General features: G+C 49.8%; 2 protein-coding genes across 9 annotated transcripts in view; one reads left to right on the top strand and one right to left on the bottom strand.

Moving 5' to 3' along the window:
- The window catches only part of NOL4L (nucleolar protein 4 like), a 122,449-nt gene extending 116,793 nt beyond the window's left edge, over positions 1-5,656 (top strand). For 4 of the 5 annotated variants that reach the window (XM_039864057.1, XM_039864060.1, XM_039864059.1 and 1 more), the window contains one exon: positions 1,081-5,656. In XM_039864057.1, coding sequence (XP_039719991.1) covers positions 1,081-1,301 — 221 coding nt within the window. In that variant the 3' untranslated portion in view covers positions 1,302-5,656. The remainder of the gene's footprint in view (positions 1-1,080) is intronic. The other variant, XM_039864058.1, reaches the window with a different exon arrangement.
- Positions 5,657-9,006: 3,350 nt separating this feature from the next.
- Positions 9,007-17,284, bottom strand: part of ASXL1 (ASXL transcriptional regulator 1) — a 60,202-nt gene continuing 51,924 nt past the window's right edge. For all 4 annotated transcript variants that reach the window (XM_039864054.1, XM_039864053.1, XM_039864055.1 and 1 more), the window contains 5 exons: positions 16,925-17,088; positions 16,731-16,827; positions 15,332-15,437; positions 14,396-15,029; positions 9,007-13,875 (listed from right to left, as the gene is read on the bottom strand). In XM_039864054.1, the coding sequence (XP_039719988.1) occupies positions 10,981-13,875; positions 14,396-15,029; positions 15,332-15,437; positions 16,731-16,827; positions 16,925-17,088 (3,896 nt within the window). In that variant the 3' untranslated portion in view covers positions 9,007-10,980. The remainder of the gene's footprint in view (positions 13,876-14,395; positions 15,030-15,331; positions 15,438-16,730; positions 16,828-16,924; positions 17,089-17,284) is intronic.

Here is a 17,284-nt window from a genome sequence, read left to right as displayed (position 1 = left end):
AAGAGTAAAGGGGAGGCGCTTTCTCCAGACAGCACCTCTGGGTCTTGTCCTGACCATTCTGGTCCCCATACACCCACCCCACTCTCTCCTGTCCCAGCAGCAGTGACCTTCGCCTAGCTTGGGCGCAAAAAATCTCCTCAAAGTAAGGAGAATTTGAGATGCCACAGCTCCTCAGAGACAGGTTTAACGCTCCCAGCCCTTCCTGTGGGCTGTGGTCACAGTCTGGCTGGTCTGACCCCGCCTCTTTCCCACAGCCAAGAAGGCCAGCTGGCCTTTCTTCTCTCCAGCTGGACAGAAGCCTCTTCCTTGTCTGACCACATGCAGGTGTTTCTTTTCCTGGTCTTCTGTGGCTCCACTCAGCTCTGCACACTTGTCCCTCAGGGATCAGGCCCCTGCCTGTCTATCTGCAGCATCTCGAACGCCACCTCTGCTGACAGCTGGGCTGTTGGGGGAGGATCACACACATACCCGTACTGCCACCAGACATGCCGACTGCCTTCCTTCCTCTGGGGTATTGTCAGTTTCCTGGTTGAAGGTCTGCTTATCACGATGGAAAGAGTAAGGGAAGTTCCTTTGCCTGGAGGCCTCCTCCTCACCTGGAGACCTGAGCCAGGCTGCATGCTTGCTGCGGGGAGCACCATCTACCTGACGGTCCTTAGAAAGAAGCAAAGGTGTGATTGGTGCCGGGGAGCCTTGTTCCCCGACACCAACACCCTTGTTGCATGCCACCCTGCCCCGAATGGAGAACCACGTGCATACGTTCGCCATGTGATCTCTGGCAAACCTGTCAACCACCGGGCCTTGGCTCCTTCCTCCCGTCACACAGCAATGACACGTCTCCTTCCTTGTGGGATCACCATGAGGGTTAACGAAGTAACAGAGAACCCTGTGTCTCATCTGCCGGTACCAGGCCCCATTCCAGCTAGGCATTAGGGGTACAACCCTCAAGACCAGACCAAGGCCTCAGGCCCAGGTGCCTGACCCATAGCAGACTCCCGGGACAATATAAAGGACGATGGCACCTCCCAGGTGCCAGCCAAGGTGTCTGCTCCCCCTCACCCTGCCTTTCCCTTTCCACAGGGCCCACGGACCTCAGCATGAAAGGCGGGGCCTCCACCACCTCCACCACACCCACCCCCACGCCCTCCAGCAACAGCACCAGCAGGACCATGCCCACCGCCCAGCTCAGCCCCACAGAGATCAGTGCTGTGCGGCAGCTCATCGCCGGCTACCGAGAGTCTGCTGCCTTCCTGCTGCGCTCGGCAGACGAACTGGAAAACCTCATTTTACAGCAGAACTGACCCCCAGCGGCACCTGGAGTGCACTACCCTAGGGAAGGAGGCTGCCCTGGACCCGGCTTCCTGCCTCACCAATTGGTACATTTTGTTTTTTGAAAGAGGTGGGATCCAAAAAAGCTGTTTCTAGCCACACTCCAAGCACCTGAGACTTTGGGCACAAGGACACTTTTTTTTTTTGAAATCTCACCACACGGGTGCTCTGACCTGCTTGGAAGAGGCCGATGGGGCAGCTTTGGAAGGGCTGGGGCTCCCCTTACAAGGCGCTGGGGCCACAGCTCTATTTAGAATCATCTTCGTGGACCCTGATATTAGAATCCCACCCCCAGATAATTACCTTTCAAGTCTTAGGTGAGCAGAATTGCATATTTATTGAGAAAAACAAAGTGGACCCTTTCTTCCTCTCCCCTTAGTAATTTATTTTTCTGAAAATGGATTCTTTTGTGTTTGTACAGATTGCCAGTCTGTGTCTGTCTGATCAGAAGGATGTCTCCCTGTGACCTAACATTCCATATCACTACACTGGCACGGGCGGGGGCCAGCAGGGTGGGGCTGTGGTGGGGCGGGCGCCAGGCTGGCTGTCCCTCTGAGTGCCCAGCACCGCCAAGCAGGAGGACCTCACCCATACCCACTGCAAAACAAAGACAAATACTCACGGCTCCCCCCACCCTCACCCCATTCCACAGAAGCCCCAGTCACAGCCACCTGTACTCTACCTCACACTCCAGCGGGGGCTTTTTCCAGGATGTGCCCTGAGCCTGTTCTGAATGGCTGTCTCCCAACTCCCCCACACTGTGTCTGCCGGGGAGTTAAGTCCAGATGGGTGGCAGAAGCTGGAGCCCAGAGAGGGCCCCGGCCCTCCCAGCAGCTAGACAGGACCGAGCGCTGGGAGACGGCAGCCAGTCAGTAGGGTCCTTGCCCTCACCCTGCCCCCAGGGAGCCAGGTTGAACATTTCGCACAGACCCAGGGCCCTCAGACACCTGCTAGGAAAGGCCCATTTCTTCAGGGTGAGCCCCTGGGTGGACTGCAGCTCCCATCCCTGGCTCCCGTGGTTGAAATAAAGGGATCATCAGCAGAAGTGGAGAAGCCACTTGGGTTCTCCTAGGGCTACCCCTTCTTCTGAAGGGAATCAGTCCTAGAAGAAATCCAAAATCCCTGGAGTGTGAAAAAGGGCAAAGAAAAGGCTGGCCTGGTTTCCTTCCTCTCAATAGGCACTTCCTCTTGCTCAGTGCAATACCTACCAGTGCTGCTAAAACCAGGGATTCGCCCAGACCTCAGAAGGCCCATGGGGCCTCTCCGTGCAACACTCCGTAGCCATGACAGCAGCCCTCTGCTGCCCGCCCCTGCCCAGAGCTGGCAGAAGCCCTCTGTTGCCTTTCCTCCCTCAGAGCAAAGAGGCCCCAGGGGAGCCGGGGCCGAGCGGACCCTATGATGGCCACAGAGAGCCACTAGACCCCAGAACAGGCACCCCTTCCCAAACCAGCTTCTCTGCAGCCAACTGCCTCCTGGCACTGTGGCAGACCACCCTCAGGAGGGGTGGGGATGGGGCTCCAGCATGGGTGCCCCACCCTGCCTGGAATCCAGAAACTCTGAAAGGTAGGGTGCCCTACCCTTTGCTTACTTCCAGCCCCTAGAGGTTAGGGATGGTCTTTTCTCTCTCAAGTGGCCTCCAACACCCCACCCCAACACCACCTCTGCCTTCCAACTGACCCATCCCCAGGCCTCCGGTCAGGGCCAGGACACCCAAGACTCCCTCTTAGCACAGCACAAACTCCAGTGCCCAAGGCCTCTCTCTCACACCCCGGCCATCCACACCCAGCCCCCACCTGCTCAGTACACTCCCTGACGTTTGAATTTGTGTAAATATTTATTTTTGTGTGTGAACAATATTACAAAGTAATCAGTAGATCTTTCGCAAAATGTTACCCCAGGCAATTTGTGAAAATCTTAATGTTGAAAACTGGCAGAGACAATCGCCGCCTTAGAATTCTTGCTATCAATTGCTTAACATGTCATTTCTCCTCCCAGAGGCAGTAACCAAGCCAGGCACGAACGGTTTGCTTTTCTTGACAGGGGAAAGATTCGGGAAGGGGCTCCCGCCACCACCACACAAGGGATTAGATTTAAAGATCAATGTAAGCTACAGTTTGAAGTCGTGTTTTTCTGAGTTCAGGCTGCCCGAACTGACCACCTTCAGCTGGCCTAGTACTGCGGTAAGAGCGGAGGCTCAATGCGTTTTAAAGGAAAGGAAAGCCAGTGGTACTCAGTCCACCACTGGGGCTTCCAGCGGCCCCTCCAGGACGGGATTGCATTGCGTCGACCCCACCTCTCGGGTGGGCTCCTTCCCAGTGAAGCTACACCGGAAGCCCTGGAGATGGCAGAATCAGGAGCAAGTTACTGTGTGGAAACAGGATTCCATTAGCTAGTTCAGTCAGGGAACTTGTTCTGTTTTGCTTTTGTTTTAAAAGATGCAGCTTCAACCCTGTCCCTCTCCTCCAGACTTGGCGAGCACCCAAGAAGCTGGTTCTGCTGAACCTCACTCCTGCTGTCCGACCCTCACCCCAGGGACTGCCTTCTCCCAAAGCCCTGCCCCACAGCCATTTAAAATTCTTATGGAGGGAGGGCCTCGGGGCACAAATGAGTCATTTGGGATCTCAAGCTAAAAAGGTAAAGCAAGAGTAGAACACACCAATTCCAGAGTCTTTGCAGGGGGGAAATCCCACGAGAAGGGCGCAATCAGGAGAATGGGGATTGGTCTTAGTGAGATCATCTAGTAGAGCAGAAATAATGTGATACATCTGAAATTCATTTGCCCTCACCACTCCTACAAACAGTGTACACCCAAGGACAGCATGGAGGGGGCGGACAGGCAGGGGCTAGGAGGGCTTCAGAGGATTTCAGACAGGTTGAACCCAGCCATCCCTATTCCCAAGGGCCACTTACGACTCCAGGGGTGGTTATAGGATTAACTACCAGTTCATCTTCAAAATGCTGCTTTGAACTCAGAGGGTTGATACTTTTCATTTGTAATTTTTTGTAAAACTTTTTACAAGATAGTAAAGTATTTCACCAGAATACCAGTTTCAATCCGTCCATGGTCTGATTTTTATATAATTTAGTGGTGCTTTAGAAACTTTGTTTTCGTTGTTTCTGAGCTATATAGCTCAATCCTTTTTCGCCTGTATCTACCTAAGACCAATGTGAACCTTTGTATTTTTGCTCCTAATTTTGGACTCAGTGAAAGTGTACTGTTTACATGTACAGATGCCCCAGCCCCTGTGTGTTCTGCAAGACTCGCTCATGAGGAGGAAGGTGCACCTCACTAAGCTCATCTGCTTAGCAAAGCCACAAAACAAAAACCTCTCGCTTTTTACCTGTTTCCACCTAAAAACAAAAACTAAAAACCTACACCACAGAGAACTCAGATTTGCTGAAAAACACTTTTCAAAGCTCAGACAAATCTCCATGCGGCAGATGGCCCATATGTGTCTATCATGTGGTCCATTTAGAAGCAGGGGTCAGAACAGAGACCTCCTGTGGCCGCTAGTGGGGGACTGTGCGGACTTTTCCTATGAAAAGTGAAGGCGGGACTTCACTGCAGAGCTGTGGATGGTTTTCTCAGCAGCCTGGGAATAAGAAGGTCAAGATGACGTGACCTTCAGGATCAAGCCAACCAGGACTTAGGGACAACCCAAGGGGTCATCAGTCCTCTGGCATAATTCGGACATGTTTTAAAAGAGCGCAAGTTCCCTCTGAGACAAGATTTTAAGACTCTCCAGTGCAGGCGGCACAAGCATTTCTTCAGGGTTCCACTGGAGGTTGGAGGCACCTTGTGCCTAAGGCATCAGCTCCGGGGGGAAGGGGGAATTGGGGGCTCCAGATGGTAAGCATATGGCACTTAAGGCAAACAGTGGATGGCACCAACTTTTAAAGGTGACTCTTTATTACTTAATCAGTGGCTTCACCTCTAAATTATATTTTTACAGATATGCACCTATGCAACTTAACGTGGCTCTTCTAAGCAGGTGAGGACTTCCTCCTCAATGCTCTATACAAAATTCTTTGTGTTCTATATAGTGAGTTTTTCCAGTAAATGTGGCTTAATATTTTAATTCTTAGACTGTGTCTTCTCTATGTGATGCAACTAAATTCTGTTTTGTTTGTGGAATGACTAGCACAGGCCAACTCCCTCTCCCCTCACTTAACAAAAGACCAATGAGCTGTTAATCGAGCTGTTATCTCCATGGTATTACTTGCTAAATGCACTGATTTCATAAGTATGTGGAATCCTTTTTCTTTTGAATCTGTATATCATATATAAGACTGAATCTACTTAATAAACACTGAATAACAAACCGAATACTTTTTGCCCCCTGTGTCCTCTCAACAGCAGCACCCCCAGCTGGACCTCTTCCTTCCAAATCTAGTTTGGCACTGAAATACCTTTCTGCTAGTAGATTCCGCCATTTCCTAGCCCAAAATCCAGCACACAGAAGGTCCTCGGTAAATTTTCTTGAACCAGTGAAAGTGTCACGTCCTGTAGCACCTAGCCCATTAGAAAGAGAAAGAAACGAACCTTCACTGATGCTCGCCAAGTGCCAAATGCAGGCGGCACCATGTTGAAACCTGTCACCTTCCCAGGGAGGTGTCCTCGCCCCCACTAAAGGATGAGTTGGCAGGGGCACACCGGGGGCACACCTTCCTAAACTCAGCCAGTGACCGAGCAGGGTCTTAAGTGTCGTGGTTGCCCTGTAGACCTCGTTGCCCTCCCACTCCCCTCACCCCACTGCTCAGCTCTTCAACTGATAAAAACCAAACTCACCTAACGATCCCCAAGTGTTGGCTTGGAAAACTGAGGAAACACCATCCCTGGTCCTGAACCGCCACTACTCAACATTCCACATGACTCAAAACCCTGGATTCCACCTTGAAGGAAACAAAAGGGCTGCTTTTTCCAAAGATGTTTGTTTGTACACAGACTTTTTTTCATCCTAGATATGTCATTTAGGTTAAACTTCAAAAAAAAAAAAACTTGCAGGAATATGAGTAGGGGACAAACTTCATTGTCGTGAGTCTAAAAACAATTCTGACCATGTTGAGTTAAAAGCATAAACATAAGTTTTACTGTTAAAAATTATGCATGTGTGTCTGTGTATATATACACACAACTGTATAGCAAGCGGTTTTCAAAACATTTACTTTTTGTCAATGACAGAAGAATCTTTTTAAAATAGAAATTCTGTACAGTTGCCAAATATATAAAAGGATAGGGGCCAATAGTTTGAAGCCACGGTACCCAGGGTGTACACACTGAGGCTAAGATTCAGTACAAAGTACCAAGTACAAAGTAGTAGATGGCACCTCAGCACGCCATCTATTCACACACATGTGGGGACGGACCATGGGCGGGCAGCAATTCTCTAGTAATACCATGAAAACGCTTGTCCTACTGAAACTACCATTGCTGAAAACTGCCAAGGGAACATAAACCCCCACAACCCGGGACAACATATCCAGAACCCAGACCCACTGCATGCAGATCACACTGGCCGACCAGGAAAGCACTTACCTGTAGACAAAGCGCCACAGCTCCACAGAAAAACTGGGATCCGGGGCAAAATTGCTGGAGGACAGAGAAGCGCTGCTTGGTCCCCCATCTGGCTTCCTTAAATGGAGCTCCAGGCCACTGCTAACAGTGTAAAGGACCCCACATGGGAATGCCCTTAGAACAGGCAACCCTCACTTCACTCAGTGAGCAACAGGGGAGAACATGCACAGCACCACATTTTTAAAGTAATTTAAAATGCACTATGGAAGTTTAGTAGTTACAGGAAATCTAAGAATCCTTTGCAAAGTCCTCTCTCCCCAACTTGGTCTTTTGTATAAACCCAGACTTCATTAGGTTTATTATCGGTCCAGGGGTTCTTAAATGAGGGGCCCAAGCCGCCAAAAGGAGCTTGCGCGCCCTCTGAAATAGTATGCACAACTCCGCATGTACGTGCATTTCTTGGGGGAGAGGGTCCAGCCTTTCCATCGGGCTCTCAAAGGAGCCCATGTTCCCAGAAAGGCTAAGAGCCACTGCACTGACACCTGTCTTTTTGTTACTCTTCTTTTCCTCATAGAGCTTCCATCTGCATCTTCTGGTAGAGATGTTCATCCCAGGCTTTCAAACTGATGCACAGAGACAGGAAAAGCATAGGACACTGTCGATGTTTGGTTACAACTATTAACCTCCAAGGTCACAAAATGCACCCTTTCACTTTAAAGGGCACCCACAGGAGGGCAAGACAGCCTGTGCCACCTCCCCTCAGGGCACAGAGCAGGCAGATGCTTGGTCCCTCGAGGTCCCTGAAGTAGAAAGGCTACTCTATTAAGCACACACACATACCCACATACCACACTCAAGCAGGGTCTGACTTCCTCAAGCCTCAAGGGCAGGTTGGACTTAAATAAAAACAAGTGAACACCTCACCAGGCCAGTAAGATAATATTCTTTTCATACTCAGAAAAATTGTTTCCTCATCCACTGGATCTTGAGTAAAATGTCTCCCAGTCTCTAAACTCAGGACTGTGTATTCAACAACTGTAGTGTGAGGCCACACCACCGGTCAACACAGTACAGCAGGCCCACATCTCCACAGTTCCCTTCTGGGGTGAAGGTCAGCAGGTGCCAGAAGCTGTACAGATTTCTACTATAAGTTCATGCAGTGATTGGTGCAAGCTAACAGTGTGGAGTACTAACAACTTTATAAAGTGGGAACTACTATCCCCATTCAGAGATGGAAAAGTTGGCAGAGAGGCTAGGTAACTGCCCCAACCACAGTGCTGGCAGGTCAGCGGGGCCTGCACTCTAATCCACTACACAATTCCGCCTCCCTGACGAGATGCGACTCTGGATCCTAATGCATTCTAAGCTTCTGCAGACAAAAGTGAAGAGATTCTGTGACAAGAAGGTACAAGTACACATCTTCACCAGCAGGCGGCTGCCCAGTCACCACAGAGCCCCCTAACCATAACTTCTCCAATTGCATGTTTTCAAACAGCAGCACTGCAAAACTGCAGCTTGAACTGCCCCAAAGAGGTTCCACTGCGTGGCGTACTTGCTCTAAATCACAGGAAACAAATTAATGGGTACACATTTCAGTTCATCTTTACTTTCCATCTTTTTACTTTTGCTGTTTACACAGTTTCTCACAAGCACAAAATCATGTATGTAAGCACTCCAGGTAAGTCTGACCTTAACTGAGAAGTTGGCCCCTGCGGGCTGTCTTCCACTCAGCCTCACGCGAGCTTTAGACCCCATCTTGTGCCAGCACCTCCCTCACTGCTGCCACTGCGCAAAGCACTCATGTTTATGGCTTTTAAAGGTCAGACCTGTTCACCCTCCCCATAGATCACCAGCCATTAGGAAACTCCTGGACAACCTTAGTCTCAGTGAGGCAATTGGGATGAGCATCCTCATCACTTTCATTAGATTCCTGCTTCCAGTGCTTGCGGTAGGAGAGTTCGCCAAGTCACGCAGTCTACAGACCAGTGAAACTGACAAGTCATGCCTTTAGGATTCACCTCATAAGCGCTCCTTACACAACATGAGCTCCAGAGCCAAGGTGAGTAAGCTGACGTTTGCTCCTTTTATGCAGCTTCTGCACTCCAGCCTGACCTCCTTTCCCACCCCAGATGGGCAGCCACAGAAGATGACTGAGACCACAGTGCAGGTTGTACAGGTTTATTTTTCCAATACCACAAGAGACATACAAGAGCAGTGCTTTCCCTGTGCAGCCCCATGGACCGGACCAGTTTCAAACTGTACCCTAGAGTGGCCCCAAAGGTCACAGCACAAGGAAGAAGAGGATCAAACACGCTTGGGCCTCTGTTCCCTGTCTTTGGTAAACAGACTCTTGAAGTTGACAACTTGGACTTGACCCATACTGCATTTAAACTGCCACCACATCATTGCCAACTTCTCACTCATGCTTTAGATGACAAAGATGCCACACTGGATTAAATGAGGGTGGGGGATGGGAGAAGAAGAGAAGTTTCAGATGAAATGAGACCTGCTGAAAAGTCATATCAATTTTATACTTCACACAGAAGCACTCACACAGGGAGACCAAAGATAAAAACAGGGATCCTCAACTCTGCAACAAGTCAAGGTACAAGAAATAAGGCAGGAAGCACGGTATGAGGAAAGACAACTATGGAGACATCTATTTGTCAGAAATGTGTTGGGAGGCAGGCAGTAGGCCTGGCTGTTTTATCCCCAACCCGCTGTCAAAAGTATGTCAAAAGGAGAGCATGGTCCCAGGTATTGCTAACAGGTGGGGTGGCCCTGGAGCCAGGTCTGCAAGGCCCAGCTGGGGCTGCCCAGGGCACTCACCCTTGAATTCAGAAGCACTTAACACTGGTGGTGTTGATTTGTCACATATGGCACCAAACAGCTACTGAAGGTTGGAGAAGAGATGTGAGGAGCGAGATGCATTTGCTCAGTAGCGTGCGGACAGGCAGGCTGACAATGGCTCTTCAGGCTGCAGCAGGTCCACTGGGTGACCTGTGACAGGGCACCAGGCCAACCTGGTGTATCGCCAAGTCAATCACTCCACCCTCAGGTCAGGCAGCACAGCATGCAGTGGCTCTGACACAGGTGTAAAGAAGTCAATTATACCACTTTAATGCAATGATGCCCAAGACGTAAAGTAAGGGAGAGACGTTCATGTTCTCTGTACAATACATCCATTTACAGAATCAGCCAGTACTGTGTACAACATATAAATACATGATAAAACATTAGAGGTGCATAGAGCATACTTACAGAAGCCAAAAATTTCACTTTATACATCCAAGGGTAGAGTTAAAAATATAAAAATAAGAAAACACACACAGTTTTAAAATGTAAAATGATTTTCACATACACATGTGCGTGGAGATGCCCACTCCCGTAGAGTCCAAAGTGGCAGGGAAGGTGTCAGGCAGAGGCATTCACCTGCCAATCATCTGGATGTCACACTTACAAGGTCTACAGATGGCATTTTAAGAAGACAACCGTATGCCCGACCCCATTGTCCAAGCAGATGTATTCAAGGTTCCAAAAGCTCCTGTGGAACAGTGGATTGTATGGACACAGCAAAGTCCCAAATTTGCTTCAGTAACAGAACCAAAGGTCAAACTGGCATCTGAATGAACTGTGACCCTAGGGTCAGCAGGTGTTTGAGCCCCCTGGTGGGCACTGCTGGGAGTTACATTAACCCTGTGCTGGTTCTTCCCCAACCATCGATCAGCTCCCCAGATGGAGTAGCAGAAGAAAAGATGGCAGGGAGGGGGCAGTGGAAGACTGACATTTCTACTCAGTTTGGGTAGGTTAGTTCTCTTGAAGAACACGACCTTCTTTCTTCAGTTTCAAGTCCCTCTGGGTGTCAGGCAGGCTCCCCACACACCAGACTGCATGAGAGCTGGGGCTGGCCAGTCAGGCTTAGGCAGCCCAACAAGCTGCCCTTCAAGAAACCCCTCCAGCAAGACTGGAAGGTTGATAAGTGACACAGGGCCTTTAGCACTATAAATTTTAGGAAGAGGCAAGAATGCTCCTGCCTAGAAAGTCTTATATCAATGATATTCTGTATACAGATTTAAGATCAATCATTATCAAAATACACACACTAAATATACAACTTTTCCCATGGCCATAATTTATTATCTCACCACAAGGCACAATACACAGAGCTTTGAGGGTCCAATACAGTCATCGTGACAAAATGCACCACAGCCCTGGCACATGATCATGGCTTTCAGGCTGCAAGCACACTGGAGCGAGATGCTTTCCACTGTGCTGCTGTCGGTGAACATTTGCAAGGAAAGTGATGCACTGTGGCTCGCACCAAAATTTGCTTTGTGGCTCAGCTGCACCACACTTCCAGCAAGGCCTTTGGGAAAGGTGGGGGAGCTGGAGGAATAATTAAAGCTGGTGGAACTTAGTTGGAGTTTGGAAAGCTTCCCATAAAATGCCTGTTTGATGTTGAGTTGGGAGGAGATAGAGGAAGGCTCCAGAGGCTGACTGAGCCCTTTCCCAGGCTCTCGGGGCAATTTCCAGAAGGGCAGGTCAAGGACAAAGGGCATCGCCTGCAAGTGATCCACCAGCTCCCGAGGACCAAGTCCAGCTGCATTTCTGTTCTCTGCATTCATCTTGAGGGGGACCCCCACAAAACTCTTCTCACTCTTAATGCTGCCAACAGAGGCAGGAGGTGGCTTTGGAGCCCAGTCTTCCCTGGCAGTCTGTACCCCACCAGACACAGAGTTTTTAGTTGCCCCCAACTTTCTACTGGGAAAACCAGGAGGGGCGTCAGCAGGTAGCGGCATTGGCTCCACAGGCCTGGGGCACGGAAGGGCTGCAGCCTCATTTATAGAGCCAAAGAGCTTCTTCCCTTGGCCTCCAGCACTGTCCTGACCACCCAAGGGCCGACCGGTCTGACTGGGACCCAAGGAGACCACATTTGGAGATAAGAAACAAGGGGCTCTCGAGGTAGTGTGATTTCCTGGGCTTTTGTCTGGGGCAGCGTTTGAATTACTGCCCTGAGACAAGTTACCGGCTTCTTTCTGTTCTTCAAAATTAAAGGGAGAGAACTGCTCTTTGGAATCCACTTCTGCTTTCCTAGAGACAGTTGTTGAATTTGTCACCGGATATAAGGAATCTAAACTTGGGACTGTCTTGGAAATCTTTTGGGGCGTTCCGGGAGCCTGGATGACCTCCAGCCTGGCAAGACCAGAGCTGACTTCACGGCTGTCGCGTAGAAGAGGCTCCTTCGAAGCTCTTAAAGAACCGGGGCTATTCCTGTCGACTGCGCAGCTGCTCTCCCTAGGATCGTGCAGCGATCCCATCCCCTGCTCTTTCACAAGTGGGAGCCGTGGGGATTTGGGTTTGCTGCCACTAAGGGCTGGAGGAAGAACCTTCTCCAGGGGCAAGTTGCCCTGCAGCAACTGCATCACAAGTGGGTTAGTGGCCTCCACTGAGGACCCAGGCCGGCCCAGGGGCATGGGCCTCGGCTGGTACTCAGTACTGGCCAGCAGCAGGGAGTCTGGGATCTTCGGGGGTATCGCACAGACACGAGATACCCAGCTCTGAGAAGCAACCATCCTGTCTGTCCTTGTAACCGGACTCGGGTCACCATTCACCTTGCAGAGTGAGGCAGAGCCGCTCCGATTGTGTTTCTCCTCCTTGTCCACCGAGGACCTCTTCATCACTGTGGCTTCGCTAGGGGCAGCCTCACTGCTGTCCTCTGAGAGGTGGCCTTCAAAGTCAGAGGCTGTGTCTGTGGACTCACTGTGAGGACTCGGTGCTTTGGAGTCTCCACTGATTTTCAGCTTTTCAACTTCGACCTGTTTGTAGTCACCACCACCACTGTCAACACACTCCTGAGATGGCACTGTCCAGAGTGAAGGACAGTTGTCAGGGAAATGAAGACCCTCTTCAGCTGTCAACCCCTCAGGCAACGTAGGAATAAGGGGAGCAGCCTCCTCCCATTCTTCTCCAACCTTGGGCTCACGAGATGGGACATTCTCTCTGGAGTCTGATTCGGGCTGTCCTACCGTGTCGTTCGACAGGCCAGGCGTCCAAGGAACAGCACCACTGGAGATGAGAGCCTCGGCCTTCAAGTCTTCTTGTCTAGTAGCACTTTCCCTCGTGGGTGGGCATGAGTCACCAAGTCCTAATTCGTCATCAAATTGTCTATCCTGTAGGCAACTGACCAATGATGACTCAGGGGTGGAACTGGGGGTCACATTCACAGGATCCTTCATGGTCAGATTACTGTCACTATCCAAAGCCTGGCCAGTTTCTTCTTCTAATACAACATTCCCCACTAGAGACTGAATAAGACCATTCTCTGGGGGAAGAGTGGGTTCTTGCTCCTCATTATCCTTTTCCCAAGAAGTGGGACTAGACTCATATTCAGTTCTAACACTAGGATGCGATGTAGGCTGCTCAACTACGCTCTCAGGTGCTGGGGTTTTGGAGGACACTGGGGGCAAAGCCTGGCATGGCTGGTCCCCAGTGGGAACAACTGGGAGCTGGGAGGCATCTTCCAGCCCACTTGTGAGAATGTCTGGCACTCTCTGCAGGGGGCAGCGGTCCTCCTCTCTGAGAGAAGCCAGGTCCTCTCTCCTGGCTCTGGGTGTGGCAGTTCCAGCCTGAGTGTGCTCCCCATTTAGAGGATGAGGCGGCAGTAGTTGTGTTCGCTGTAGATCTGACGCGCAGTCTCCAAGGGTGCTCGGGGCTCCCCTGGGCTCAGGGTGGCCACAGGTCTCACCACCATCACCAATGCTGCCGCCTCTGCCACCTCCCTCATCGGTGGCCCTGCCGTCACCTCCACCCGGGCCACCCCCCCCTCCGATGGCAGTGGTGGCCGCCTCTCGATGGCAGTGGTGGCCTCTCGCCCCTCGGACCTGCAGAGCACGGGCTTTAATGTCTGCAAGTGTCCTGGCGCTAGTCCAGGCCCGGCAGGAGGGCTCCGTGAGGGGGACGATGCGGGGGCATATCTGGTAAGTGGGCTGACCTTTAACCACCCAGGGTGGTTTGATACGTGAAAGTTGAATCTGCAAGAGAAGAATAAGAAAACAGTTTTTAATTGACTGTGTGTTTTGACCTAAACACTGTAAAGCTAAATTGGGATTCTTCTAGCTTAGGGGTCACGGCCTACAGAACCAAACCATTTTCTTTGAAAATGAAACAGTCATGGTAAAATGGCTGTCCATGATACCACACCATTCCGAGAAGGCTCTGTTCAAGGGCCATTACATGCCACATTTCTAAATTTAATTTCTGGTGGGACTGTGCGAGTCACTACACAGAGAATCTAGTACCACATAATAAAAGATCTGAAAGCCCCACAGGGTTCTGACCTCTAGACATAACTTCAGAGTGAACAAACATGCAAGGCAGAAAAGAACCTCATCCCTTTAATCACCAAGTTGTCGCAGGAATGGCTCTCTTGTGAAGGGCTCTACGCACCCACATAATCGACACAAGGGCCCTGCAAAGGGGCTCCACAAAGGGGCTCCTGGCCATCAAGGGGAATCTGGCCCCTGGGCAGCTAGGAATCAAATAGTTTCGTACCCGGATGGGCGGGACTTTGGGCTCCTCTTTGGTGGGCTGTGGCTTTTCGGTGTGAACACTTTCAATTGTGTTACGAAAGGACTGACGATCTTCAAGCCGGGGCTTCTTTTCGGGAAAGGATGCAGAGGCCGCCTGCTCAAAGGACTTTCTCTTCTGATCCTTGGGTTCCTGATCCACAGTTTCCTGAGGCAAGGTGGGAATTCTGTCTGGAGACTCACAGGCCCGTGCCAGGTCATCCGGATTGGTCTGGATCCGAGAAGCCCCAGTTTCCGCTGAGAAATCGGGACCCTTGGGGTCTGGCACTGCAGAGGATGTGTCGGACAGGTGGGGACTGCCTGCCTCGGCTGAGTCGGACTTAGCCTCCCTATGCTGGTAGTGGGGGGTGTCTGGTGTCGCAGACTGTGTGTCCTTAGCATTCCCTCCTTGTTCTGGCTCCTGTTTTTTGTACAGATTCCTTCTGGCTCTGGTCCGGAGATCTGGCCGAGAGCGTTTCTTGAAATGCCCATCTCGCTGCCGGGTGGCCGGACCACGCTGTGGCCGTGCTGACTCTCCTGGGACACGCAAGTCACTCTTGATTTCGGCCTCCTCCTTGCCAACATTCTGCTGCAACAACTCTTCTCTGGTCAAACCCAATCTGCAAACCAAACTCACACCATCAGTTATAATAACAGGGCAGAGATAACATGTCTATTTTATTTTTATGAATGACACATACCCAGATGTCAGATGTCTCAGAACCAAATAAATCTGCAATGGGGCATAACGATAACCTAGGAAAACCCTTGGCCGCTTCCCTGTGCATAGCGTTAAGCTAAATGAGCCAAGTCACCGCAAACTCCACATTCTCATCCAACACAGACATATATATGATTTTGAAACATCTGCCTCTATCCCCCAAAAGCCCAGACCAGCACTCACAGCAACCAAGTGCCTTACTTCTGTCCATAGTAGTCTTCAAAGAACTTTTCTTTCCACTGTTCTACCTTCTTTTCCTTCTCCATTTCTTGTCGTATCCTGACTTGCATCTCATGAGTGAATTCACCTAGAGAGAAATAAAACTTTTTGAGTACATGCATTCAGAATACTCATGCCTGTCTTACGGAAAGCCATATCTTGCAGTTCTACCTCATTAGTTTTCAAAATCCATGTGGACTTTGGTGAGGTCAGAGGCCTTTTTTTAACCCTATCTTCATGCTGGCTTGCCTCCTCTAGGATTTCTTACATCATGCTCTTACTCAGGAGAGAACTAACATGTCTGTTATAAGGGAAATTTACTCTTCCCCAGGGTGATTAGTCATTCAATAGCAAGCAACACATTGTTCAAAAAATCAAAATAAAAAACAAACAAAAGAACCATTCTTATTTCCTGTACAGAAAAAAGTTAAGTTGGCAGGTCTGACTGCTTATGCTTAGAATGGCTTACAAGGCTGGCCCTTGGCTGACATTTGGGAACCTGTACTTCAGGAGGGTTCCCACCTCCCCAACCCCAACTGATATGAATGGCTCACTGTGCCTAAACTGTTTCTGTAAACGAGATGGTTTATGGCAAGCACCTACTTTCCTTTGAGGAATCTGGAATTTGGGTATGTGCCAGGCAGAGACATGCAACATGATCAGATTCCAATAAAAACCCTGAGTACCAAGTCTTTAACTGACTTGCCTGGTAGACTACATTTCATCTGTGTTGTCACAACTCACTGCTGGGGGGAACTGAGTGCATCCTGTGTGACTCCACTGAAAGAGGACCTTGGAAGCCTGTACCTGGTTTCCCTGGATTTCATCCCAAATGTCTTTTCCCTTTGCTGATTCTGCTCTGTATTCTTTCACTATAATAAATTACAACCGTGAAGACGACTCCATGCTGAGTCCTGTGAGTCCTCCTAGCGAATCACTGAACCCAGAGGGAGTCTCGGGGACCTCCCAAAACACTCCCCTTGGAGTTTCCCTACAAAATTAAGAGAAATTAGCAACCACTCCAAGTGGCAATGTCTAAAAATAGAGCATCTGGTCAATGCCACAGCACGCTTCGCTCCACCCATTCGGACAACACCATGATTACTGGAAAGAACAAGAGTTTACAGTTTTAATGAACAGGCGATGCAGATGGATATACACACACAAAATAGTAAAAGCCCCAATACTCTCTAATTTCTGTAGAGCTATGGAGCACATTAATACCTGCCACATCTATTAGTATTGCCTTATATTAAATATCCCTTTGGAAAAGAGACAGATTGGTGAAAATGAAGTGTTTGGGTTTTAAATGCCAAGAGACAAGTGACACCACACTTAGCAGGGACCTCTTAAGCCGTCTAAGATGAGAATGTCTACTCACCATCAGCCAGGCGTTCCCGCCAGCTCTGAGCCGCATGGGTGAAAAACTCATTATTCAGTGCACTGCTGCTTAGACGCAACAGGCCATCTGTCCCCACCTGGAAGGATCAGTCAAATAACCCAATAAATAAAAAACTTAGAAATACAACAGAAGCTCCCCCAGAGAGACACGCAGAGGAGGCTACCCATCTGTACCTGTCTGTCCACTTCGGGCAGGAGGAAGAGGAGCTGCTGCTGGAAGTGGGATGGCAGGGCGTGGAAGGTCCGAGAGTTTATCAGGGCCCGGAGGTTGGTGTTGACAAGAATAGACCCAGGTGTCTCAAAATCTATCTCTTCTCCTCTGTTGCGCTTCATTTGACCTGTGATTTTTCAAGTAGTAAAGAGCAAGGTATAGATTTTCTGCTTCTTAAAGCAAAAAAGCAAACAATAACTAAGAAAACAACTTTGATGGCAGCACCCAAGCTACCCAGAACTTATGTGCATACACTGCCTAATTGTCCAGTCTATCCTAGCCTATATGTTATAACTATTCTTTCCAGGTTACTGTCATTGCCA

Source organism: Pteropus medius, unplaced genomic scaffold, assembly GCF_902729225.1.
Source record: "Pteropus medius unplaced genomic scaffold, Ma_sr-lr_union100, whole genome shotgun sequence".
NCBI classification, from domain to species: Eukaryota; Metazoa; Chordata; class Mammalia; order Chiroptera; family Pteropodidae; genus Pteropus; species Pteropus medius.
The sequence above is the reverse complement of the archived record's forward strand: the minus strand, read 5'-3'. Positions and strand labels throughout refer to the sequence as shown.